The sequence below is a fragment of the Ictalurus punctatus genome, chromosome 1 (assembly GCF_001660625.3).
Source record: "Ictalurus punctatus breed USDA103 chromosome 1, Coco_2.0, whole genome shotgun sequence".
Classification (NCBI taxonomy): domain Eukaryota; kingdom Metazoa; phylum Chordata; class Actinopteri; order Siluriformes; family Ictaluridae; genus Ictalurus; species Ictalurus punctatus.
The window spans coordinates 24,809,247-24,835,890 of NC_030416.2; the positions used below are offsets into that span (position 1 = coordinate 24,809,247).

General features: G+C 38.1%; 1 protein-coding gene across 3 annotated transcripts in view; it reads right to left on the minus strand.

Moving 5' to 3' along the window:
- Positions 1 to 26,644, minus strand: part of lars2 (leucyl-tRNA synthetase 2, mitochondrial) — a 54,283-nt gene that overhangs the window by 3,100 nt on the left and 24,539 nt on the right. For 2 of the 3 annotated variants that reach the window (XM_053683227.1, XM_017477438.3), the window contains 13 exons: positions 23,485 to 23,592; positions 22,266 to 22,425; positions 19,968 to 20,072; positions 19,174 to 19,289; positions 18,077 to 18,360; positions 13,187 to 13,285; positions 11,737 to 11,874; positions 10,844 to 10,947; positions 10,117 to 10,299; positions 8,628 to 8,797; positions 7,502 to 7,579; positions 6,156 to 6,267; positions 2,917 to 3,044 (listed from right to left, as the gene is read on the minus strand). In XM_053683227.1, coding sequence (XP_053539202.1) covers positions 2,917 to 3,044; positions 6,156 to 6,267; positions 7,502 to 7,579; positions 8,628 to 8,797; positions 10,117 to 10,299; positions 10,844 to 10,947; positions 11,737 to 11,874; positions 13,187 to 13,285; positions 18,077 to 18,360; positions 19,174 to 19,289; positions 19,968 to 20,072; positions 22,266 to 22,425; positions 23,485 to 23,592 — 1,785 coding nt within the window. Of the gene's footprint in view, positions 1 to 2,916; positions 3,045 to 3,077; positions 3,286 to 6,155; positions 6,268 to 7,501; positions 7,580 to 8,627; positions 8,798 to 10,116; positions 10,300 to 10,843; positions 10,948 to 11,736; positions 11,875 to 13,186; positions 13,286 to 18,076; positions 18,361 to 19,173; positions 19,290 to 19,967; positions 20,073 to 22,265; positions 22,426 to 23,484; positions 23,593 to 26,644 lie in introns of those variants that run through there. The other variant, XM_017477444.3, reaches the window with a different exon arrangement.

A 26,644-nucleotide genomic window follows, 5' to 3' on the forward strand; every position in this document is an offset into this window, starting at 1 on the left:
CAAAAACAACATCAGAGACATTAGTGCTTATGAAGTACGGTACAATGTTATTAATGAGAATAAATAAATCCCAGCAAGCCAGACACTATAAAAATAATTTGTAATGACAAAAACAGTAGTAATATTGTGTCTAGTAGCAGTAAATAAAGTTGGCTTGCATTATAATCTAAATGATTTGCTAATTATCCAAAAATCTTGAACCTACTTAGTCGGTTCCTTATGTATTTGGACAGTGACACAATTTTTGTAATTTTGCCTCTGTACATCACCACAATGGATATTTTAGAATGTAAAAATTTTTAATATCTCAAAATGCCAATTCTTATGTCAATTTATATTTCTTTAGATTAAATCCTTAAAAAAAAATAACTTTCCGTAAAGTCCTGTGAAGTTGCACAGAAATGCAGAAACAATCAGCCTCTGTTCCTCATATGGTCTTGCATCTGCCAAGATCAAGTGAGACTGCTTGAGTTTTGATAAAATCTTCCCGCGCGTGTGGATATGATTCAGCCACAGAAGCCGCCCCGCTCTGTGGGGATAACCTAGGCCTGTCATTACAGGGTATAAACTTCTTTAACTTCTGCAACTAGGCAGGGGATTCCCAAAATACTGCAGTATGCACACCCATAAGCCCACAAAGCCAGCTCACCTCACCAGTAAGTTTCAACAGGGCAGATCCAGGGGGTGGAGAACACCTCCACATGCACACGCGCACACAAGATTAGAAAATGCAGTGTGAGAAACTACAGTAGGCTTTTAATAAACTAGAGTCCAGGAAACATTTATATAAATGTGGGTCTGTTTATATAAATATGGAGTTAGAAAGAGAGAGAAAGCGAGAGAGAGATAGCGAGAGAGTGACAGAAAGGGTGACAGGGAAAGAGATAGAAACTCAGTCTGTGTGCATATGAGAAAGAGAGTGAGTGTGTCTGTGTGCATGTGAGAGAGAATGAGAGAGAGCCAGAAGGGGCACTCATCTGCTTAATAGTGTGTGAAGATTAAAGACTAAAGATTAAAATTCTCTTTCAATATTTGTTATCCTTGCTATCAAACATTTTTCAATCATTTAGAGCAGTTTGTTATAGAAGAGGTACATATTGGAATTTTTCTAGATTATCAAGTATTTGCTAGTTTCTGTGTGCATAAGTGCAGCTATGATGTCTAAATCGAACAGCTGACAGTTAACTGTATAAAGTCTGCGCCAAATCCCACACATCTGTTACTGTCCATTCATCATATTGAAAGCTACATGTGGGTGGTTATATGTACATGTGTGTGTGTGTATATACACATATACATATACATATTATATATATATATATATATATATATATATATATATATATATATATATATATATATATATATATATATATATACACACATATACACACACATACACATACACATACACACATGCACACACACTTTATTAGGAACACATACTCATTCATGCAATTATCTAAATCAGTCAATCATGTGGCAGCAGTGCAATGCATAAAATCATGCAGATGAGGGCCAGCAGCTTTGGGTAATGTTCACAGCAACAATTAGAATGGGGGAAAATATGACCTCAGTGATTTTGACAATCGCATGACTGTTGCTGCCAGATGGGCTGGTTTGAGTACTGTTGATCTGGGATTTTCACACACAGTAGTCTCTAGAGTTTACTCAGAATGGTGCAGTAAAGAAAAAACATCCAGTGAGCGACAGTTCTGAGGACAGAAATGCCTTGTTGATGAAAGAGTTCAACAAAGAATGGCCAGACTGGCTTGAGCTGACAGAAAGGATACAGTACCCAAGTCTCCAGATCTGAATCCAACAGAACACATGTGGGATGTGGTAGAAAGGGAGATTCACAGCAAGAAAGTGCACCGGAAAAATCTGAAGGAATTGTGTGATGCAATCACGTCAACATGGACCAGAATCTCAAAGTTTTTAAACATCTTGTGGACTTCATGCGATGAACAAATGAGGCTGTTTTGAGAGCAAAGGGAGACCCTACCCAGTATTATACAGTGTTCCTAATAAAGTGCTCAGTGTATATATAGTGAAGTTCTTTTCACATTCTGACAATTTTAATAGAATAACTGCTCAAATGAAAAACTCCAGTCTCTGTGGAAAATGTGGAGCACCAACATTCAACCAATTAGGTCAATGAGGCATCTTTACTCACCTGTCAATCACCGACAGTTCAATAAAATCACTTGAAAATGTGAGCTGGTCAATTATGTCAAATCAATATTTGGCTGAGAAGGTTAAATATAACCACTGGCTGATACCACTGCTGAGAATTTATAGAGGACTTCTATATATATAATATATACATCTATATCTATAATATATTTCTGACTCACAGCCTCCACAGTCCAATTTCATGTATGCACACAGCCATGTGACTTATAGGTTTAAATTGCAGCAGAGGAGTTTATATATCTGTCTCTGGAGTATTCAAAACAACCTCTTGCTACTGTTCAACCATCAAAGTGAATCAAAGGCCAGGCCCTTCTACCCACGCTCCCACCCAGATTAATTACAGACATGCTATAAGAAGACACACTGGTCTCATTAGGGGGAGACAGTTTCACTTCCTGCATTCCAGCAGACTCTCTAGAGGATCACACACACTCATGTTCCTAAGTTAACATGGAGAGATTCAGTAGGCTTTTGAAGATAGTAGATCATTCGCACCAAGCAACCTGGCGGTTGCGCCTGTCAGTTCTGCTTAACATATATTACAGAACAGCAGAGGAAACTTGATAAGAAGGAGCTCACTTTATTACAAGGTCTGTTACCGTAAACTAACATACTTCTAGTTAATAAGTATAGTAATGAACTTATAGTTAATAAGTATTCTGCAGTGTGGAAACGTTACAGACACTTGGAGTGTGATGCAAACTGATTAGTGTGTCTTACCCGTATAGACACCTCGACTGTGGAAGGAATCTGCAGGTACTCCGGGTCCACAGTTGGCCAGCGCTGCTGCAGGACATCTCCACTACCAAAGAATGCGGGGTTGATAGGGTTTCTCACCTGAGACAACCCTGAGAGCAAGAGAAAGAGAAAGAGAGAGAGAGAGAGATTAGTCTATTATAAAGAGGCAGCAATAATAATAATAATAATAATTTTATTCATATTTTCTTTCTTTAGCTTTTACAAAGTATTTACATTGCATTTATATTATACTGTCATACTCACCAACTCAAAAAATACAAATGTACTATGGATTATTAAAGGATACTATTGCTGTTTATTTTGGTCAATTCTAGGCTGTTGAGAAAGGCACTGTAAGGAAAAAGAATTCCATGCTATTGAATTGGTTTGAAAGACAGTATTGATAGAATGTGAGTGAGAGCACTCAGTTCTCATGTATGTAGCCGGTGATTGAATTTACACTGAGAAACACAGGGGTCAGTTAGCAAGGCCCTCTCTCCTGGGACATGGTAAAATTAGCAGTCTCTCTATGACCCACACCATTCCTCCAGGAAGGATGTGTGTTTCCGCTAAACATTGTCCTAGTGTGTTTACGTGGGACTACATGTTAGAAAATGGTGCTCGCATCACATAATACTTCATTTTAAATGGAATAACAAGAAATGATGCTCTCACTATACAACTTGTCTTTCTGACTTTTCATACAAAACCCTATAACATTCTTAAACCTTGAGACACATGCACATCATCTTCCCCCACATACTTCCTGTCTCTTCCTTACAAGCATTCCTTGCAGTTATCAGCTAGAGAATGGGGATGTGTCCACGCAGAGGCCGAGAAGCTCAGGCCTTCTGTCCAATATACATGTGTGACAATAGCTGGATGTGCTAGACAGTTGTTTCCCCAGTTTCTTCCGGTGTTTTCCACAGCTTATAACTCTTGAGCAGGTTGTCTCTTTGCCAAACATTCTACACATTTCTGCTTTTTGTGTAATGGTTTATTTGGGCCATTTGCTTAATTTGGACTGACTCCAGAAATACTCCTTGAGTTCTACATAATACTAATGTTGGGTAGACACACTCACATGCATGCATGCACGCACGCACACACGTGCGCACACACAACCTTGCATAAGTATCACCCCACTGAACTTTTTCCACAGTTTTTGTTCCAACCTGTAAATGAAGTGGGAGGAAATCAATATAATTTGCAAAACTATTGTGAAATAAAAACATACAAGTTGTAATTGCAAAAGTATTCAACCTGTTGCTGTGAAACCCCTAAAGTGATTCTCATGCAAGCAGTTGCTATAATAAATTGTTCAATGGAGTTCACCTGTGTGCAGTTAAAGCGTCAAATGTTCTCAAAATAAACACACCTGTTCCTTGAAAGGAGTTTGTTAGAGAACATACCTAAACAAATAGCAACATGAAGACCAAAGAGCTATCCATCAATGTTCTGGAAAAGTATCAGTCAGGGTTTGGTTATAAAAACTTTTTACATTAAGTACATTACTAAAAATGGAAAGAAAATGACATCCCTGAGGACATTTACCAAAAGTCCCTTACCAGGTAAGGAGGACATTAGTCAGAGAAGCAACCAATGGATACTTATGCAATCACAACTTTTACGCTTTTATTTGTAAATAATTTGGCAAACTATATTAAATCCTTCCACTTCTGTAGTGTGGGCTGTTAGCTTATGCATATAGTCTGTATACAGTAGATATAAGCAATTAACAATTAGCCTGTAAGGAGTCACTCCTCCCTATTTTCATATTTATTTTGTTTTAAATTTGATTTTAATTAGCTATTTATTAATTGTAATGCTCTAATGTTAAATTTAACTGATTTTTGTATACAAGGTGCTATATAAATAAAGAATCTTCTTTTTCTTATTATTATTATAACATGCTACCATGTAGCATGTATAATAATGTTCAGCAGGTCCATTTGACCTCAATTCTGAATGATGATATCAAAACGAAAAAGGTCTAACTGATTTTGAAACAGGGTTCATTATCGTTGCAAGGGCGGCAATCTCACAGCCTGCTTGACTGATTGATTTAGACCTATTGGTAAGGCATCAGGAAATTCAAATTCATCAAACATTCACATTCAATGACTGTGATGCTTGTGCAATATGTAATGAAAAACAACTGTTCTTCAGGTAACTGAGAATGTCAATACAGGGTGTGATGGACATTCAGCAAGAACAATCAAAACTAGATAAATAGGGACATTATAGTTGGATTTAAAAGGTTATGTTGTGTAAAAACCACAGGCACTTCTCTACAGAAATGTAATTATAAAAAAATGTAATATAGTTAGATGAGTCATCCTTCACCATACTGTTGAAAAGTGGATGAATGCCTGTGCGGTGTATGACAAGAGAAGCGTACAGGGCTGAATGCTTGACACATACAGTGATGGAATCTAGTGGCTCTGTTAGTTTGCTTGCATGGTTTAGGTCCACTTGTCCCCTTAGAAGGACCAGTCACTCCAAACCAACAAAATTATTCTGACTGATCACCTTTATTCTACGGTAAAACATTTCTGTCCTGATAGGAATGTCTTCCAGGACCACAATGTTCCCATAAAAATGCATAAAGGCTCACTGAATTGTTTGATGATTTTGAAAATGGTATAAATCACATGCTACGGCCTTCGTAGTTACCAGATCTCAACTGATGAACACCTATTGGAGGTTTTGGACTGATGTGTTTGACAGTGCTCTCTCCCAGTACTATCAAAACTTCAAAATGTGAAACAATACTGTTTATCCTCCCAGTACAGTTCCAGAGATCTGTAGAATTGATGCCGAGGCACATTGAAGTTTTACTAATGTACATGCTTGTTCAATAATTTGTCATATTAAACACACACACACACACACGTATTCCCAGCATAGCTGAGGTGTTGGAATGTTTTGGAATTAGATCTGCTGTCACATCTGCACACACCCAGGAGGATTAATTCTACCCACTTAATTTCCCTGTTTAATCCTCTGCAAATCTGGTATTAAAATGAGCCACTGACCCATGTGGTATTCAGAATAACAAGGGCCGCATGCAAGTTCCATGTAAATTATACCAGAGATTAAAATGCATGCATATTTCTTAGATAAGGGTAATAAATAAAATCTTTTTATAAAATGGAGGAGTACTTTTTAAAATACTTTTTTATTTATTTAATTTTTTTTTTAAATCAGCTCCCACGTACCTGCCCAAAGCTCAGAGGTCAGGTGAGGGGCCATGGGTGCAGCCATCACACACAGCGAGACAAGGGCCTGCTCAAATTCCACACTATGCAGAACCACACGAGGAGACGCTTGCTATAGGACAGAATAAAGATTAAATGAAAAACAGATCATTAAATCCTTTTGTGGCTGTGGATTATTAACATGCACCACATTCCTGTGCATTGTAAAGCCATCTAAGACACACAAAGGCATAAACATATAGATTCAAAAGACCATATGTCTGACTTACTACCACCAAACAAGTAATATTATATTTATTATAATCATGTATTATATCATATTATAATTATAATGCGGCCAGTGATATCAGTTAATATATCATGTGCAATTTATGCTAGTGGAAACCCCTCAAAACACTTAAAATCAGTTACACCTCCACCACCTGTCTATACTGAATAGCCTAATGTAATCTAAATGAAAATAACATTAGACATCTGTGAACCCTCAGTGGTAAACTAATATAATAACAGAAGATTAATTGCCTGCTTTTGCATTTTGAAACATGCTGGCTCTCATATTTTATATAAGGAATAAAACAAGGCAGGAAAAAAAATAATAATAAAAGAAACCACATGGTGGCATGATGTCCAAAGTTGATTCTTTTCCTACAGTACAACAGCATGGCACAAAGTGCTTTAATCCTCTTGAACCACAGTTACAGAAATGTCTTTGATAATGAAAAAAAGTCATAGTTTGAACAGTTCACATACATTTACTCATGTGCAACATCCACGAGACAAATTAGTTGACACTTATGTCATAACTTCAAGAGAGTGGAAAAGACTCTCCCTTTTTCCAATTCTCTTGAAATTAATCAACCAAAAAAAAAAAAACAAACCCTAAAAACACTCATTTTATAGAGAAACCATAAAGTACAAAGTGTTGTTGTGGAAAATTCTATAACAGCACAGTGGACTTTATATTCTGTAAACATATAACCATAAAACCCCTCATATTTTCAGTTTTGTTTTTTTTTTTTCTTTTTAAACTTAGGCATGTCTTTGACAAAATTGACAAAACAGTGATTTGTACATTGACTGATCTCGTCACTCAAAATAATACCCCGGCATGGATTTAATCATACAGAGCACAACCAGATGTGGTTATGCTTGTCTGTTGGTGTGCACAAACATCTGTCATAATTTATAAACCTATCACTTCCCTTATTATTCTGCTTGTGACAATTGCTATAATGCACTTCACCAGCGCAGACTTAATAAAATTATTCTGTTTGATGACTTTAGTAAATGAGTTTAGTATGTGTGCAAAACTCTACAGAAAGGATGAGTGTGCATGGAAGACTCACAGAGAGTGTGTTGGTCAGGCCCATCAACCGTGAGATCGCTGCATTCAACAGGAAGTCTTCTGTCAAGTGAGTGGTGACCTGACAACCAAACACTACACATAAGTATTCAACAAAATCTATTTTATTATCACTTCAACCCCATATATTTTGTCCTCATTCTTTTGTCTCATTTTTGTAGGAGTTATGACTTACAAGACAGATAATTTATACCTTCGTCAGCACATTTGTTAAAGTGCGGTTTTAAGCCAACAAAGCTCAGCAGGTTTAACCATCAAAATGACTTTTGGTTAAAAATTTATGCAAATGTGAATGTACCAAGAGTGAAAGCCAGACTAGAAGGATAACATAATTCCTTTGTCCCAGTGATATTCCTTTGCTTGAGATATTTCAGCTAAGGAAAGGGCACAGAGAATGTGAACATTATTCCTCTAATCCAGCTGCAAATAATGGGGCCCTGAGGGTGAAAGTTTTTTTTCCACCAGAAGGTAGAAATTTTATGATGATCTTAGAGCAGTGTGGTATCTTCTCTTATGCTGATTAAGGTTAAGGTTTGGGTTAGGGAAACTGATCCTACATCAGCTGTAGAAAGCTGCAGGTGCTGATAGACGTCTTTCATGCTAAAAAGCACATGATTGATGGCAGAGGATTTTCAACAACAAGAATCAAAGGGAGAGCGTGTGGGTTAGAAGCTCTGGGTGGATTGAGCACAGGCCAGACCTCTTAACCAACTGGGTCTCTGGAGGAATCAATAATATAATAGCCTGGGCTATCAGAAGCTATTTACCCTGCACTAAAGTACCATCTGCTCAATTTAATATCTTTTCTCTACACCCTTTCTGCTAATTTCTAAGGAATTAAAATAGGGATCAGGTTGCATTTTATAGATGAACAATAAATGTGTGGTAATGGTGACAGCCTGCCTCTTCTGCTAAATTATTCTATTGTCTCTTTTTAATCATTCAACACACATATACACACACATCAGCCCCACACTGGCGACATCAAGTGGTCAAAGAGTGCAAGCCAAATAAGAGTTGAATTATGATGTTACACATTAGGATATAGTAGAACTTACGATATTCAATGTAGTTATATAATCATAATCAGTGCAAGTACTTCCTCTGACCTGCACAATGGCTTGATTTTTATTCTCCCAGATCTTCCGAGCCTCTAAGCGCTCTTTCTTGTTGAGGATAGAAGGGTTGGGGGTGTCGCTGCCCTCACGAGCCTCTCTCAGCTTAGTGACGAGCCCCCAGAGACGAGACTGCCAACGCAGCACACCCGGGAGAGCGTCAGCGACACACACACACACACACACACACACACACACACACACACACTCAGTGAAACATGCCTCTCTTTGGATCAAAATCACATTACTACACCATGTGTTGTTATCTTTGTACTATAAGCTCTTGTGCCTGTATCTGTAGATGCACTGGGATTTATTTACAAGTGTAATGATATTCTTGTGTTTTTCTACAGTGCTATGAATGTAAGAAATGAAAGTCGAAATATGGTGTTCTTTCACCTTTTTCTTAAAAAAGTATTACAAAGTTACTAATTAACAAAATGAAAAAGCACTGAAGATTAATGAATTAATTAATTCAAAACTGATGCTAAAAAGCAACTTTCAATTTGTACACCTGTAAAGAGCTTGGAAGCTAATGCACAAATAAAAAAAAGTATATGAATAATTTCATACATATACCCATTGTATTACATAAAATTCATTTTGTTATGTAGTGCATTTAATACAGATTCAGATGTAAAACAAATTCAGAACAATATTTTGAATTTTAAAAATTCAGAACCATAAATACAAATCCCAAAAATTTAAATGTCAAAAATACAGATAAAAAATGTTACTATTTAAATAAACGTTTAATAATATGCTGATATATTAACGTAAAGTATGATTTATTCAAGTTATGTGTTAATGCAGGAAATAATGTTAGTTAAGGCAACCTTAATGTATTGTGGTGGTGGTGTTATTATTATTATTACTGAAGAAAACAAAACACTTATGAATTTTCAAAAATATGCAATACATCTGAATGTCTGTAAAAGTGTTTCTGGACCCATAAGTATCAATTAATTTCAAAGATATCTTTAAAAAAAACAAAACAAAACAAAAAAAACACAACAACAATATTGTCATGGATCTGGCTAATTTCTTGTTTTTGTTTATATTTTTTTTCTGGTCTAAAGCCTACTGGCAAAGAAATGGCATTATCTGCCCCTTTTCCTTAAAAGGCAACCGAAACGCACTGTAAGCTTACAGTAGCTGTTCCAATAAATGGGACTGCTTTGCAGGAGGGAGAAAGCTTGTAAACATTTTGATTACAAATGCAATTCACCTGGCAGCCAGCAGAGAACTCTAAAAATAGAAACGACCTCTTTAAAGCATGATACTCAATCTAGACTTAGGGAAGCTTTTACACATGGATAACACAAAGAGTGAGGACCTGAAAGTATTTCAGCTGGAAATTCAGGACTGGCTGCATCTGTATATCGCATTTTCACCCTATAATAAACAAAACAACTAAACTAATCTGGGAGAAGCTGGGTCTACCCATATCAAAACAGATCATTAGGATTTAGAGACATCTCACTCTTCACGTCCCACAGGATGTCCTGCTCGGGTGGAGAGGCATAGAGGATGTAGAGGCGCACAGTGTCGATGCCATACTGCTGCACCACTTCCTCAGGGTCTATTCCGTTGTGCTTGGATTTACTCATCTTCTCCCAGCTCACCTGCAGCTGCTTCCCGCTTTCTCGCTGGACAGGCTCGGAGGCTAGAAAATGGCAAAAACACATGTAAACCAGTCTGAACTGGACTAAGATACTGAGATGAGGCAAACTCTATTCGGTGTAGGATTTTAAAATCCCATCTCTAAAAACATGGGTGCAAACCAAAGGACCAAAAATGTGTAAACTATTACCTCTATTAAACAAAAGAATAAACCAGTCATCATCTCTGTCCTTAATGACACAGGAAGCCATTTAACAAAATCCCTTTGATACCAATAATACACACAGTCCAGACAGAAATTCCCTGTTTACCTGGTTGCCTGGCAACAGTTCAGCCATGTACGGTCCAATACTCACCAGAGACAGAGACAGGGAGAGAAAAACAGAGAGACAGACAGGTGGAAAGATGGAGATTTATATAGCATTTGTCTCGAGTGGTTTCTATGACTAAACTGACTGCTGTTGAGTTGCAGTGAGGCATAATCTATTTTTGTCCACAGCAACAAGCAACCATAACTGGCTCAGATAACAGCAGTTTGAGATACAATGATCACTGAGCCCCAGAGTAAAAGCTCTAAACACACACACCTGTGAAATCAATATGCTCCTTCTTCAGATACTGCCCGCTCTCAGCTACTCGAAAGGTCTGACCCTTAATCAGGCCCTGCACCAGCAGCTTCTTAAATGGTTCCCTTTAGAAGAAAATAATTGATTTTACGTGGCTCCAGTCCACCTCAACTTGTATTATACTATGTTCTATTGAGATATTGAGACTCTTACTCACTCAACAGTTTGGGCCTCATTTATCAATCTTTTCGTAAAGTTGTGTGTAAACGTTTCATGTCAGATTTACAAACTGCAAAAATGACCAAGCGCATTTACAGCAGAACTGATTCCCATTTAGTGACACCCAGCAACTAGCAGTAGCTCAGTCATCACAGTGTGTCGGCCACCACAGGCACAAATGAATTCTTACTCTTGTCATATGGTGGCATTTCATTTGTCCAAATGACTAGTCATATTTGTCTTCATTAATGAATTTCTTTTAGATTGCTTAGCTTCAGGTTATTAACATGACTCAATGAACATTTCACAAAACCTGTATTTGAATTTGTGTGAATGATTAAATGATTCATAAATAAATCCATTCCTATCGGGTTGGACAAATGAGGCCCAATTCTGTCATATCTAAAATGTAATCATTACCATCCATCAATTCTTTGCATGTATGACCAGTATTACCACAGTAAAATTCTTCATCAAAAGTAATGTCAGAGTCCCACCTACTAGGCATTAACCAGAGGACATTTCTGACCCTTCTCTTATGTCATCTTCAGTGAGTTTTGTCCCCTGCCACTGTCAAGATTGTCTAGATTAAGTTGTTTGTTGTCAAAAGTGCTATACGTTATGTTAATTGGTGAAGTGCTATAATTCTGCCATCCCAGTGATGTGAAATCGCATCTCTAATTTGTATTATGTACTTGTGTGAGACCAAGCCCTGGTCCTTGCAGAAGTGACTGAGGAAACGGGCGTAGTACAGGTGCATGACTGCATGCTCTTTTCCTCCTATATACACATCCACAGGCATCCACTGGTCAGCCAGAGAGCGATCGAAAGGCCTGCAGCAGACAGGACATAGTTACACTGTGTGATCAGGATACGAGCAAATTGTCTACAAATACTTTTTACACATTACACTGTAAACTAGTTTGTAAGAATGAATGCATATATGGGCCACCACTAGAGGACATCCTTGCATTGCCATCCAGCCACAGAATTCAGAAAGAAGAGAAGGTTATTGCTGGATGAGCAGTTGTGTTTTGCGTGCGCTTGTGCAGTCTAGGCGTGCATCTAAACACTAGAGAAAGCTCAACTTTAGATGGATGATAATGTCAAACTGACACTGGTTTTCTGTGGATCTGTGTAAAGCAATACTTTTCAAATCCATATATTTTGCAGTGAGACATTTTAAAATTGACAGAGCAGGAAATTATGTTCCACTGCTAGCAAATTCTCCTCTTTTGTGAAGATATCACCAATGGGTAATGGTCAACAATTTATGATCACCAGAAAAAAAAAGAAGGAAAAAACACACACACACATTCATTATATATATATATATATATATATATATATATATATATATATATATATATATATATATATATATATATATATATATATATATATATATATATATATATATAAATAAATTTATTTATTTTTTATTTTCTGGTGATCATAAGTTGTTGACCATTAATGTATATGTGTATGTGTGTGCATGTGAGTGCAGGAAGAAACAGAAAACACAGAGAGACAGACAGATTTAAAGAGGATTGTGTGACTGAGTGGAGGATATTATATATTTATATAATATCTATTTTTCAGTCAAGCTGCCATATTGTTGATTCCACAGTTGGGTTGCCCTGATGCATCCCACTGATCTTACATGTAATGGCAAAAAATTGTAAAGTGTACTTCATATCCACCTATGTGCATATTAAACACTGAAACAGCATTTTTGCCCATAACGTGTGAATCCATTTAGCATTTTATGCTTCAAACGTCCTTTTGCATGAGTCATCCATTAATGGTAATGAACGATTTATATTTTATTTGTACCCTAGAACATTAACTCGGCTGTGTTACCTGAACACATTCAGCCCTATGAAATATTTGGAATGTTCAATAAGTCACATGTTCAGTATGAAGTTTCCTGAAGATCATGGGAAGAAGAAAAGCAAATTATTATAATGTCCTTAACGTCCCTGTGCCATTAGCACTGAGGTTAGATAACCACATACTGTGTATTTGTTAGTTCTATGCTAAACTCAGCCCTGTTACTTAAATGTTATGAAATGTCATAACAGGTCAAAAGATAGTGAGAGACAGATGTGGATGAAAAGAAACCTCATGAACTTTTGTAATTACCTCTCCGAGTTGTGTGGGTCTGTGTATCTGAAATAGTACCAGGCAGAATCCACAAAAGTGTCCATAGTGTCCGTCTCTCTCTGAGCAGGACCTTTACACCTGACATGATAAAGAACTGAGTGTGAAAAGGCAGGGTTGCAATACAGAGAAACACAAAAGCATGACTTAACTAACACATCAGTACCTATAAGATATATCCATTTGTTTTACATGCAGATATTTTATTCCAAGTTAGAATTATTCAGGCCATTGGACAGGCTAGCAACTAGAGTTTCCAGCCTGAAGTTACTGTTAAAAATGAATAAATAGCAATAAGCCAGACATAAAACAATCTGTCATCAGGAACCATAGAAATAAAAAAGGATTATTAGCAGTCTCTTAGCATTTCAACCATCTTTTCTAGCGTTTCACTCGTCTTTTCTAGACAGCGTTGCAGACATAATAGAGCAGCAAATTAAAAAAAAAAAAATCAATGTATGTTCAGAGTATAATACTTAGAAACAAAACAAAAAAAAGTGGCACATTACTCTTATATTCAGTTTTATAAAATGTCTTCACAATAAAGATATGCTGATCATTTGAGCCATGCTATATAAATCTAAAATTAAAAATAAATAATACAGCAATTTTTTTTCAAACAATAATTATACATTATACTTAATAATAATGAAACCATTGTAACTGCACTCTTACTTCATGGAAACTACACATCACAACAGGTATCAAATAACCATATTTAACCAGGCTTCATAGTCCTTGAACAACTTCCCCCAGTAGATTAAATTAAATTCCAGGCTTCCCTTAAGCAAGTCTCTCTGTTGGTTTGCACTGCCCAGCATGACACTATAACCAAAAACATAGCAAATGCAAAATACCAATAATTTATAATAATGCTTCTAATGAGCAGCAGTCCATGCATGATCACTAGAGTGGAAATGTCAGCTATTGGGCCACTCCATCTCTGTCATTATGCTCTGTGTGTTATTGAGGGACTGAGCGCTACTGGACACAGCACTGGGAATTTCAAGCCAAGCCCAGAGCAGCGCAGTGCTTATGTGGCTGTATGTTTGTGTTGCAGTACCACCATCCATCTCTTTTCTCCAAAGCAAACAAAATGTCATCCAAAGCTCTTTCACCACAAAAATCAGAAGTACAACTTGTCCACCAGGGGAGACACAAGAAAGTACAGGACAAAAAGTGCCCACACGCACACAAACCTCCATTGGTCCAGTGGACTATCAGTACCAATCAGTACCATGCTCACCCTTAGACAATAAGTTGATATTGATATAATGATAAATTCCACTAATGTTTAGCTGGTGATCTGTTAGTAAACATAAATGTGGTGATATACACTCACTGGCCACTTTAACAGGAACACCAGCACCCATGCTCATTCATGCAATTAGCCAATCAGCCAATCATGTGGCAGCAGCACAATGCATAATATCATACAGGTAAAGGTCAAGAACTTCAGCTAATGTTCACATTAAACATCAGAAATGGGGGGGCGGGGGGGATGTGGCATGGTTGTTGTTGCCAAATGGGCTGGTTTTAGTATTTCAGAAACTGCTGAATTCTTGGAATTTTCACACACACAACAGTCTCTAGAGTTTACACAGAAATGCCTTGTTGATGTGAGAGGGCAGAGGAGATAACCACTCTTTACATACATTGTGAGAAGTAATGCATCCCACAATGCACAATATTAAACCTTGAGAAACCTTGGAAAAATGTCACCCTGGTCTTTGTCTTATCATCTATGAACAATATGTCATTGTCAACTTTTTTGTTTTTTTTTAAACACACCACGTCATCTGTTCAGTAATCACAACAGAGAGGGTAAATAAAATGAGAAATCTGTGAAAACGCTCTCCTTTCTGAGCTAATGTGTCTAGCCCTATGACTAATCTAATCTGTGGTGTGATGCTGAACTATAGTGAGTTTTTCCCCCCATATATTTATTGGCTCTGCTACAGTATTTTTTCCTCAGTTCAGTGTGCTGAAATACTTTGCTGGGTCTGCATCAGGACCATGCTCTGCCAGTTGACAACCGCTGCTCAACAATAACAAGTGTCTGACTTGCTGTTAGCCCATTTGCACATTTTTTTTCTTGCACATTTTTTCCAAACATATTCTCTGAAACTTTTGTTAAATCGTTTGTTTTATAATATTTTAAAATACAAAGATAATAGAAACGATACTTTACACAACATGTACAGTATATGTTCCAATATTTAGATTATTGTGATACATATTGTAAAAACTGTCAAGTATGATATATGATAAGATATTTTTGCAACATTGACCTCCCCTATGTCTAATCTGATGCTTATAGTTTGAGCCTGAGTCCACCACATTGCTAAGCAACTACCTCAAGGTGTAGCAGGTTAATTCTTTAAAAGCCAGGTGCCATTTTAAAGAATGGAAATGTTCATGCAACCCATAATGAAGTGTCCTGTGGAGATTGAAGTGTGTGTGAGACAGAGGATCCATATGGGCAAAAGAGGCAATGTAATTTTCTGCATAATAAAAAATGTGGATTTTAGCATCCCTAAGCCATTTTGTCTCTGGCTAAGTGAGTCTGAATGTGTAAATGTGTAATTCAGGTCTCAGTCTCACATAGATTTATGGCTCAAAAGGGTCTATGGTGAAGTATTATATCTCTGTACCTGACTGAGATAATGGCAGCTATTTGTCCACTGAGGAGATGAGAGACCCCATTAGACAGACAGTAACAGCTGAGGCTTGTTGAAGAGGAGACTAACTGTGGGTGTGTGTATTTTGTGTCTGCCCACACTACTGGCTCTTGGATAGAGTGGTGCTTAGCTGAAGTGAGCCAGACTCAGCTGCTCCGGGTTTGCTTGAATCATTTTCAAACTCATTATGCCAATCTGCTGTAATAAGATGCTCTTAGAGTGCTTTAACCGTGAACATCCAAGATGACTTCAAATTGGCTCGACATTCATTTGGAAGGAAAAAAGTTTACTTAACTGGAATTGTTGAAATGTTGGTGGCTACGACTCCACAGGAGTGGGTAGAAATTTCTGGCGTTGGGTTGTGTATTCATCACTCGAAAATGTAATAATTGTCATGAGCATCCTCAGCACCAGTTTGGCTACAGGCAGGACAACAGTTGGGTTTTTGTGAATGCTGGCCGGCAGCAGGCTTTCAATTAGTCCTCTGGCTGCTAACAGCAAGACCACACAAAGACAATATCACTGCTCAGGAAATGACTTGCAGCTTTTTTTTAGCTCTTTGCAGAGACTAGGCCGATAATCCTTATCTCGCACTCCATCTTCACTTCGTAGCCTGTCTGATTGGATGTGGGAGGATCAGTTAAAAACTGAAGTCATTTTCCTCAAACTGTCACAACGACATTCTCAACAGATAAGAGGTCTTCTAGTCTCTCTATAATTACAAGAATCAATCAACCTCAATGGCTAAAGTTTTCACTGTGACAAAATCGTCTGACTTTAAAGATTGTAGTATCTTATTCCAAAAACTAACAGGCAAGGCAGCAGTCATGTAAATTAAAACAGAAAAGGAACTGAGAAATGGTATAGGAATATTCTAATGAAAAAATATACAATGTAATCGATTAGTTAAATAACTTCAGAATATTTCATTTAAATAATTTTGGGCTGTTAAGTAATATCAAACAGACTCATGTATTTACTGCCACTTTATGACATGTTTACCTATATAAATGGACAAAAGTACACACAGGTAAAAATAGAAGTAGGGGCCCTCTTAAGTACATTTCTTACTCAGCCTATAGGTTTCTAACAACAGTGTGGCATGCAGATTTCCAGAGCTCAGAAAGTCATCATTCATCTTCAGTAACTCTTATCTTGGTCAGGGTCATGGTAGATCCAGAGCTTATACCAAGACCACTGAGCACAAATCAGGAATGCATGGGATGAGATGCCAATACACTGCAGGTCACCATGCACACATTCATTCACACTTCTGGGAGCAATTTAGTGTAGCCAATTCACCTACTGGCATGTTTTTGTGAGGTGGAAAGAAACCAAAGAACCAGGAGGAAACCCACATGGACACAGGGAGAACTTCACATAGACAGTAAATCACGCACAGGATCAAGCTTGGAAACTTTGAAGCTGTGAGGCATCAACACCACCCACTACCCTAGACTTAAACAGACTTATTTTTACATTGTATGGCATTATTTACGTAAGAATGATTATACTATTAAGCCAAACTATGTGTTTTAAAGAGACGTGGATAATTTGACAGTGCTAAGTTGGAGGCTACAAGCATCCCTTGCTTGTCAGCTAAAGCAAATGAGGCAAACATCAGCTACCGAGCATGGCTTGGCTTATCTGCATTTGTGTTGAGAGGAGAATTGTGCTACATCCTTTTTTAACTTTAACCTGTCAAACCATTGCGGAGGCGTGGAATGTGTCTCAGGTGAGTCAGAAAAAATGCTCTGCACAGACTGTACATTTTGCTATGATTTCTTCCTTAGTGTGACTGGCATTTAGCCCAAAGAAGTCATTTCAGTGATTCTAGTACTTATTGCATAACCATGCTTTACGGTCTGAGACTCAACTCCAAGTTAACCTCAAAACCATTTTAAACTCAGGAAGAATCATATCTCCAGTCATCCCTTATAGACTTTGTGACTCAGTTCTGACAGCACCCATAGTCTCAAAGAGGAGGTCAGTGATGGTAAAGGAATACAACAACTTTTCATTTTCTCAGTCCAATGTTTTAATTTTGCTGAATGGCCAGACACTTTCTGCAATCACCATCTCTACAAGACCCTTCAGCAAACAGAAAGACCATGCAGTGTAATATCTTGGCACTCATGGAGCTGGGTGTTAAAGTAGAGCTATAGTGAGAGTCAGAGGAATGGAGTTTTACCTAGGACATGAGCAGTTGACCCATTCCTGAGCAGACTGCAGGGGTCTTGCCCCTTTCCCAGTAAGGGAAGTCACTTTAGGCAGCATGACTGGCAGCTCCTCCACAGCAACTGACACCGGACCGCAGGAGCTGCAATGCACTATGGGAATGGGCGTACCCCAGTACCTCTGCCGTGAGATCAACCAGTCCCTCAGCTTTGAACTTGTGAGGTAACCACCCACATTTCTTTTCCGGGCTTTCTGGGTAATTGAATTGAAGGCCTCCTCTCGGGACTGTCCTGTGAACTACAATAATACTGGCAATGATTATGAATGATAAAATTATATAATTACAATTGTTTGCTCAATGTTGAAATCATGATTATTCACCATAAAATTATATCATTTGAAACCAACTGAAAACACTTTTCTTTTACACTGTATTTTTATTAGTTTATTATGGTATGTTCTTCAAAATCTTTGAATTAAATAGATTGTGAATTAATCAGATTAACTGAATGGATCTCTTAAATGCAAAATAATACACAATCAATGAAACAAATGAACAACTCCATCAACCTATACAGTTAAAACACAAGAATGTGAAGCATGTGAATGCTCATAAATATCACAGTCATTTTTTTTTTAATTAATCAGGGACTCCAAAAATAGGATTAATTGTGCAGCTCTAATTAATAGACTCAATAACATATTTGACTTGAGGCTGTTAGACATAAATCTGGTGTTACAGCAGTGTTAAAAAGAAATTTAAGGCTTTGTCAAACACTTTATTTCTTCTCCAGTGCAAGTGGAATCTGCCTCCAAATCCTTTATGTAAGTAACAAGAAAACATGACACTAACTTTGACAAGCATTTCACCACATGCCCATTGTAACTGACTGGCATGTGATTGTAGTAGTACATTATGAAGAATTAAATAGTCCATTTCTAACCACCCCACTTTCGTATCTCTCAAGAACCACATCTGCATTCATGACGTGTAGTTACCAATTGTGTCATTTTCAGGAATATTTCAGGCTGGGAAGTAAAGGGACCCTGAAATGAATGTATGTCTGTAGTTGGTTTGTTTGAGACATGGTGCACTTGAGGAGTGTGTACCTCAGAAGAGTTGATTAGAGTGTAACTTCCATCTTCTTCACTCTTCACTACTGATTCCCAGCTAACACCCAGCTCCTGGGCCACACATGCATCCTCCTCACTGCTGTCAGGGATGCCTGTCCCCAACCCCCACATACACATGCACACACAGAGATTTTAATGGGGTTATTTGAATGAGCATTACACCAAAGGACTATGATCCATATTATAATCCCTCACATTCACTCATTCACACACACTCTCAGTCCCTCATTTATTCTCATCCACTCACTCACTCACTCACTCACTCACTTACAGGCTCGCTTCACTCCTTGAGCTGCTTACCCCCTCAATCCCCCACTCCCAGCCTCACACCCCCACTCGCACTCCCAGCATCACTACCCCACTCGCACTCCCAGACTCACTTCCCCCACTCGCACTCCCAGGCTCACTTCCCCCACTCGCACTCCCAGGCTCACTCCCCCACTCACAGCCTCACTCCCCCACTGGCTAACAGATTCACTCAGTCACTCCTTCACACACAGACTCACTCATTTATGTTCACTCACCCACCAACTTATTCACTCTTTCACTTTCACACCCTGGAGATTTGACACAGAGGAGATTTCGCAAGTAGCGTCTGAGTAAGACCAGCAGGATTAGGTGATGAAAATTACACAGAGCATGCTGGGAAAGGGTGGCATGTTTACCAGTGTATAGCGAATCACAAACAGCCAAAGCCGGTAGCACTACAGACACTCTGTCAAAGAGGAAAATTCTAACACATATGAACACCAATGAACACATATGCTCACCTATCACAGTGTCGAGATGTCCAGGAAACTCAGTCTTAGCAGAGATGACAACTGGAACCTCACGCCCAGTGAACACGTTAAGTGCAGTGACCTCACTGAGTGAGTCTATGGGCCAGAAGTCAGCATTTGAGAACTAATAGTGTCTCGTTAACTGCGTGTGTGGGTGTGCTCGAGTGACTGCATATTAGCTATGAGCTCTCCACAGAGGGAGCAGTTCCACATAGATACAGTGAAGAAACACGTTTTAACAAACACCAAATCCAAATACATTCATTTTCATTCCCAGGTGTGAGCTTTAGCTAGAGTGCTAATACTATCCAGTTTGTGCAGAGCACATTTAAAAGCAGGAGAACAAAATACCCAGATAAACAAATGGTAATAACCAGAAATTAGTTTTGCTCTCCACCCTACATTTTAGCTAGCTAAATCCAACAGCTCAGGAGGTGCACATGGTTTTGGAAAAAACTTTGATACTTAGTGCATGCTGTCCACTGTGAGATTACAGTCGAGGAACAGTTTTTCCCTTCAAACTACATACTACTGTTCTAAATAGTATGCTACTAAACCACTGGTGAAATTAATATTCAGGCGTACTAATTAGCATGCATTGCGTGGCTCAGGACAGAGCCTTGAAATCTGTCTAAATGTGCTTACTTGCAGCAGTGAGATTAATCTGCACAGTAAAGGAAGATCTCAGTAAAACCCATGTTACAACCTAAGACCCTCTAGAAGCCCTGCCTTTCTTAGTTAATCAAAATAATGTACATCAGAAAATATCTTCAAGTTTAATAACTACCATTAAAATACACTGGAATGTTGGTGATGATATGTATTTTATAGCAAAGGAAGTTATTTTATGCCTGTTTTATTGTTTCAATACATTCGTACAAGAAACTATTATCTTGTGTAAATAGTGTGTTTCTAAACACACTATTTATATTTTTTTTATATGTTTATTTACACACTTGTGTAAATAGTGTGTGTTTAAACAGGAAGAAAGCTGTACCCTTTATTATATGCTTACAGTTGAGGTCATAAGTTTCCATACACCATGCAAAATCTGCCAAATGTTAATAATAATAATAATAATAAAAAAAAGAGGGATGATAAAAATTTCATTCCGTTTTTTATTTAGTTCTGCCCTGAATAAGCTACTTCACATAACAGATGTTTACATATAGTCCACAAGATACAATAAATCGGTGAACTTACACAAATGAATCAGTTCAAAAGTTTACATATGCTTTTGATTATTAATACTGTGTGTCGTTACCTGGATGATCAACAACAAGATTGATCAGTGTAAATTGTTATTATTTTGTCTTCTGGGAAACAGGTAAATATCTTATGTAGCTTCTGAAGGGCAGTACTAAATGAAAAAATATGATCTTTAAACAAAAATAATAATTTACACAGATCATCCTGTTTAAAAGTTTAGACCCCCCGGTTCTTAATGTATTGTGTTGCCTTCTTGAGCATCAGTGAATGATTGCACCTTTTGTAATAGTTGTGTACGAGTCCCTCAGTTGTCCTCAGAGGGAAAGATGGATCTCAACATCACATAGTCACTGATGGAAAGGGGTCAAATATGTAGAAGACGATGTAAAACCAAAGAATATACAGGAGCTGGAGGATTTTTCTGAAGAACAGTGGGCAGTTTAACTGCTCATGACAAACAAGGGACTCATGAACAACTATCACAAAACATAAACACAGTCGTTGATCATCCAGGTAGCAGCACACAGTATTAATAATCCAGCGTATGTGAACTTTTGGAACTATTTCATTTGTGTAAATTCAGTTATTATTATGTCTTGTGGACTATATGTAGACATCTGTTATGTGAAATAGCTTATTCAGGGCAGGAATAAATAAAAAACAACATTCAGTTTTTGATCCCTCTAATTTTTTTTGCAATGATTAACATTTTGCAGATTCAAGGCGTATGTTAACTTATGACCTCAACTGTGTATTACTTCAAATCTATAAATATCTGACTCAAATTATGCCTGCTTGTTAGGCATGAATGTTGAATGAATCATAAGTGTGTGGTGGGATATTCTCAACACAGCAGTAGCATGTTACACACACGGTAGAGTAGTGTGTGTAGTGCGGCACAACTGCACAATACAAGTACAGAACACAGTAATTCTATATGAACAAAATGCACCTTTATGGAAGGAAAATCTGATAAAAATGTCCCTAGCACAGCAAAAAAGTAGACATAAACTCGCAGCTAAATATATTTTGGTGTGTGTAAGTATGTTGTGTGTGTGTGTGTGTGTGTGTGTGTCTCACTTCTTCCAGGCTGAAGCGCTTTGTGCAGAGCAGGTCCTACAGGACTGGAGCCGTGCAAAAGCCGATGAGAAGGGAGGATCGAGATGAACGCAGCTCCAAACACAGCTTCAGGGGAAGACGTGTAAGCAGACAGGACCTCACCTGTCTCTTTGTCATCCAACTAACAGAGAAAGAAGCACGAGAGAGAGAGAGAGAGAGAGAGAGAGAGAGAGAGAGAGAGAGAGAGAGAGAGAGAGAGAAAGCAAGAAATATTATGGTCAGATGAGAATAAATTGTTTGCCTGGATTATGAGACAAAAAACTTAATTTAGAGTAACGTCAGTACAGTTTTCAAGAATTTAATTTCTCTTGTAAAGTACATAACTTGCACATAAAAGCTATTTGAGAGACGCAATGACAATCATGGCCATCTCATCTGTCTTTGCCCACCTACACACTCTACTTGCTCAACCCTTTGGAAATGAAATTAATGATTTAATAAGCAAGGCCATTGCTAACTGAACATATTTCCTCTCATAACGAGATAGAGGAAGAGCAGCTCACATAGCCTTGAGCTCAAGCTGACACAAAGTGTAATAAAATGCACAAAATGCAATAAAATGTTCAGACGTCATGATGCAAATTCATGGGCACAAAGACTCTGGACAGTTAAATATGGTGAGGAAAAATAATGAAAATGAGAAGGGGTGCTAAGTTCTCTGTCCGATATCAGTCAGAACCAAAATTTGAACCCTGCTTTGGCTGATTTCCTCTGGTCTGGGCCCAGGAAGAAGTCACACCGACACCATCGTTCAGTGAAAGCTTCTTAGTTGAATGATACAAAAAGCATACTGTATACACACAGAAATATTGATAAAAAATGATAAATGCCAATCGGAACAAGTCACAGATAAAATCAAAACATCTCTTACGTATTTTCGAGTGACATAAGAGCTACAAGACGTCTAGTCTACCAGATAATAAGAGAAGAGGAAGAACCGAGAGAGAGAGAGAGAGAGAGAGAGAGAGACAGAGAGAGAGAGAGAGAGAGTGAGGACGAAAGGTGGGGTGATTAGGAATGCTCAAAACAACACATACCGAAAACACAAAACAATTTGGTTCCGGTACATTGTGAAACAAACTAGAGACCTTCAGAATTGAGACACAGAGATCATGCCTGAAACTCATCAAGGGGGAAAAAGTGAAGGCTTTTCAAATCAGGAGAGAAAGAATTGGCTCACCCTCAGCACATGGTCGAAATAGCAGCCTGAGCATTCCCCAATCCAGTTGGCCTGCATCGCTTTCACACCATACCACTCTGGGAGATCCGCCAAGGCGTCCAGGAGAGGCTGCAAGATAAGCCATGACAATATACATGCAGCTTTAGAGGGAAAATAAAAGGGCAATGCTTAAATGGAATTTGCGGAACTCAGTTAACCTCGGTAAACGTTCGTGGCTCTGGGTCAGAATGCATGATGAGCTCATGCTACCGTTCAAAGATAATAATCTTTAAATAACCATCTCAATATCATCACTCACCCTTATTAAAATGTGGTTATAATAACACTGACATTACTGAAATAATAACGTAGGAGAGGAAAAAGTTCTTCAAACCTCATATTCCAGTCCACAGACATAAATGAATGTGCAAACACACAACTTTAAAATAAGCACACACAGTCTTAAGACAAGCACACACACAATTTTAAAGTAAGACAAAGAGGCATGCACCCCAACCCACCCACCCACACACACCAAACACCTCTGACCCAGCCGAGAGAAAAGACTCCTAGAAGAAGCAGAGGGAACGGTGAAGAACAGTTGAGAGGAAGTGAACGCTGGCACAGGTGAATAACAAAAAGGAAGCTATGCATAATAACGATCATGGGGGCCAAGTGGCTCAGCTGGGCTGAAAGGCAGTGAAGAGAGAGGATATGAGCAGTCGCTGCTGCCTGTTGTGATATCTCTCTCCTCTCTGTCACTCTCCATTAGCACAACGGGCCGTGAGGGGCTCGGCTCCCCAGAGGAAAGGCAAATACAAAATAATTGTTTGGACCCTACGGCTGCTTGCGGCTTCGCCTTTCTTTCATTAATGGAGACAGCGTACACTCTCACAGGAGGGAGAAGAGGGTCAGGTGTCTGGTCTTAGTGGGAAAGTGACTGTAGATTCGCTTATCATTTTTGCCATTTGGTACTTCAAAACACTTGTAGGGCACTAGAGACACACTTGTCTCTGTTGTGAACATTTTATACTGTTTAACATTTTATGCGCAAGTCTTAACTTCTCAGTATAATTAGTGATAGTGATTAGGGGTGGGTGATAAGGCAAAAATATCAATACTTGAAAATATCTGCACTATACACTAAATATATCATTCATTCATCTTCACTACGTAACTGCTTGGTCAGGGTCATGATGGATCTGAGGCCTTCCATGAGAATAATGAGCATGAGGCAGGGATACACAGGAACACACATTCATTAGCGAACAATATGGTCAGAGACTTTTGTCCAAAACAGATCAAAATGAAAGTACAGCGGCGAAATAAGTATTGAATGTGTCAACATTTTTTCACTAAATATATTTCCAATGAGGCTATTCACATGAAATTTTCAACAGACATCAGTATTAACTCAAGAAATATGGAAATTTAAAGAATTCACAACATTAACGTCCAATAAATAAAGTGTGTAATAAAGTGGAAAGACACAGGAAAAACTTATTGAACCTGCTAAGAAAAAGCAGTTCTCCAAGGCAAGGTAAGGCAAGGAACCAGCTGAAATCCGTAAGTAATTATACTTCCTATCTGTGCAAATGAATATCAGCTGGGTCAGTAAATTGGTGGCCTATATAAAGGCTTTTCGTTACCAAGGTGTCACACAAGAAACATCTCATGATGTAAAAAGCAAAGAGCTCTCCCAAGACCTTCACAACCTTATTGTTGCAAAACATATTGATGGAATCAGGTACAGATGTATTTCAAAACTTCTGAATCTTCCAGTAAGCACCATTGGGGCCATTATCCGCAAGCAACATCACTCTGTCATCAATTTTTTTCATACAGGAAGCATCTTGAAGCTGTCATTACAAACAAAGGCTTCTCCAGTAAGTATTAAATCAATTTCAGCTAGTGTCTTCAATAGGTTTTTCCTGTGTCATTCCGCCGCTTTATTACACATAACTTCATTTATGGACTTTGATGTGTGGATTTCTTGAGTTAATACCAAAGTCTGGTGAAATTTTCATGTGAATAGCCTCATTGGAAATATATTTACTGGAAAAAAATGTTGAGGCATTCAATACTTATCTCCCCCACTGAATTTCACAAAGCAAAGTATGTCAAACGCATTTCACAAGAAACATTAAACGTTGTCTAGTAAGGGGCACTGACACCTGACAATAAGCGGACTACTTCAAAGTGTATCATGATGGTTTTTTTTTTGTTTTTTAGTTTTTTGGTTTTTTACATTTTATAATATCGATATATCATTGTATTTCTCTTCACATTGCCAATAACCAAGAAAATCTAACGAAATATAATAAAACCTCAGTCCTCAAGTGAATAGTTTGGTTTCTTCATTTCCAACAATTTTAACAAAACACCCAGCTGTGCTTATCCATAAGTATAAATTATATACAGTGGATATAAACAGTCTACACACCCCTGTTGTAGAACAATGAAACAAAGTCAAACCATGTCAAATCGTTTTGCTCCTTTAAAGTGATATAGCAACCAACAAAATTGAAGTGGCAAACAGATAAGCTTAAAGGGGGAAAAGAAAAACAATTACAATAACCTGGTTGCACAAGTGTGCAAACCCCTTACCTAATACATTGTTTGGGTAAAAGTCTACCAACCTAGCAAATTTTGATTTGGCAATTTTATTCTACTCTTCCTTGCAAAAATGCTCCAAATCTCCTGTGCAGAGCCCTCTTGAAGTCATTCCACAGGTTTTCCTTTGTTGACTTGAATTTGTGCTTTGAGATATCATGCTGGAAGGTGAAATTTTTCTTCATCTTCAGCTATGTCACACTGGCCTGCAGGTTTTTTGTGTCAGAATAGATTTGTGTTTGGAGCTATCCATGATTCTGTCTACCTTGACTAGAGCCCCAGTCCCAGCTGACGAAAAGCATAGCATGATACTGCCATCATCAAGTTTCACCATGGTTATGGTATTCTTTGGGTGATATAATGTATTGTTTTCATGCCAAACATATGTTTTAGAATCATACCAAAAATGTTCTACCTTAGTCTCATCAGAACATAACACATTTTGCCACATAGTTTGGGATAATTTAGGATGGAGGGCTCCATTCAAAGCTGAAGAGAGGCATAGCATGAAGCTGCTACCATCATGCTTCACTGTGGTTATGGTGTTCTTTGGGTGATAAGCGGTCTT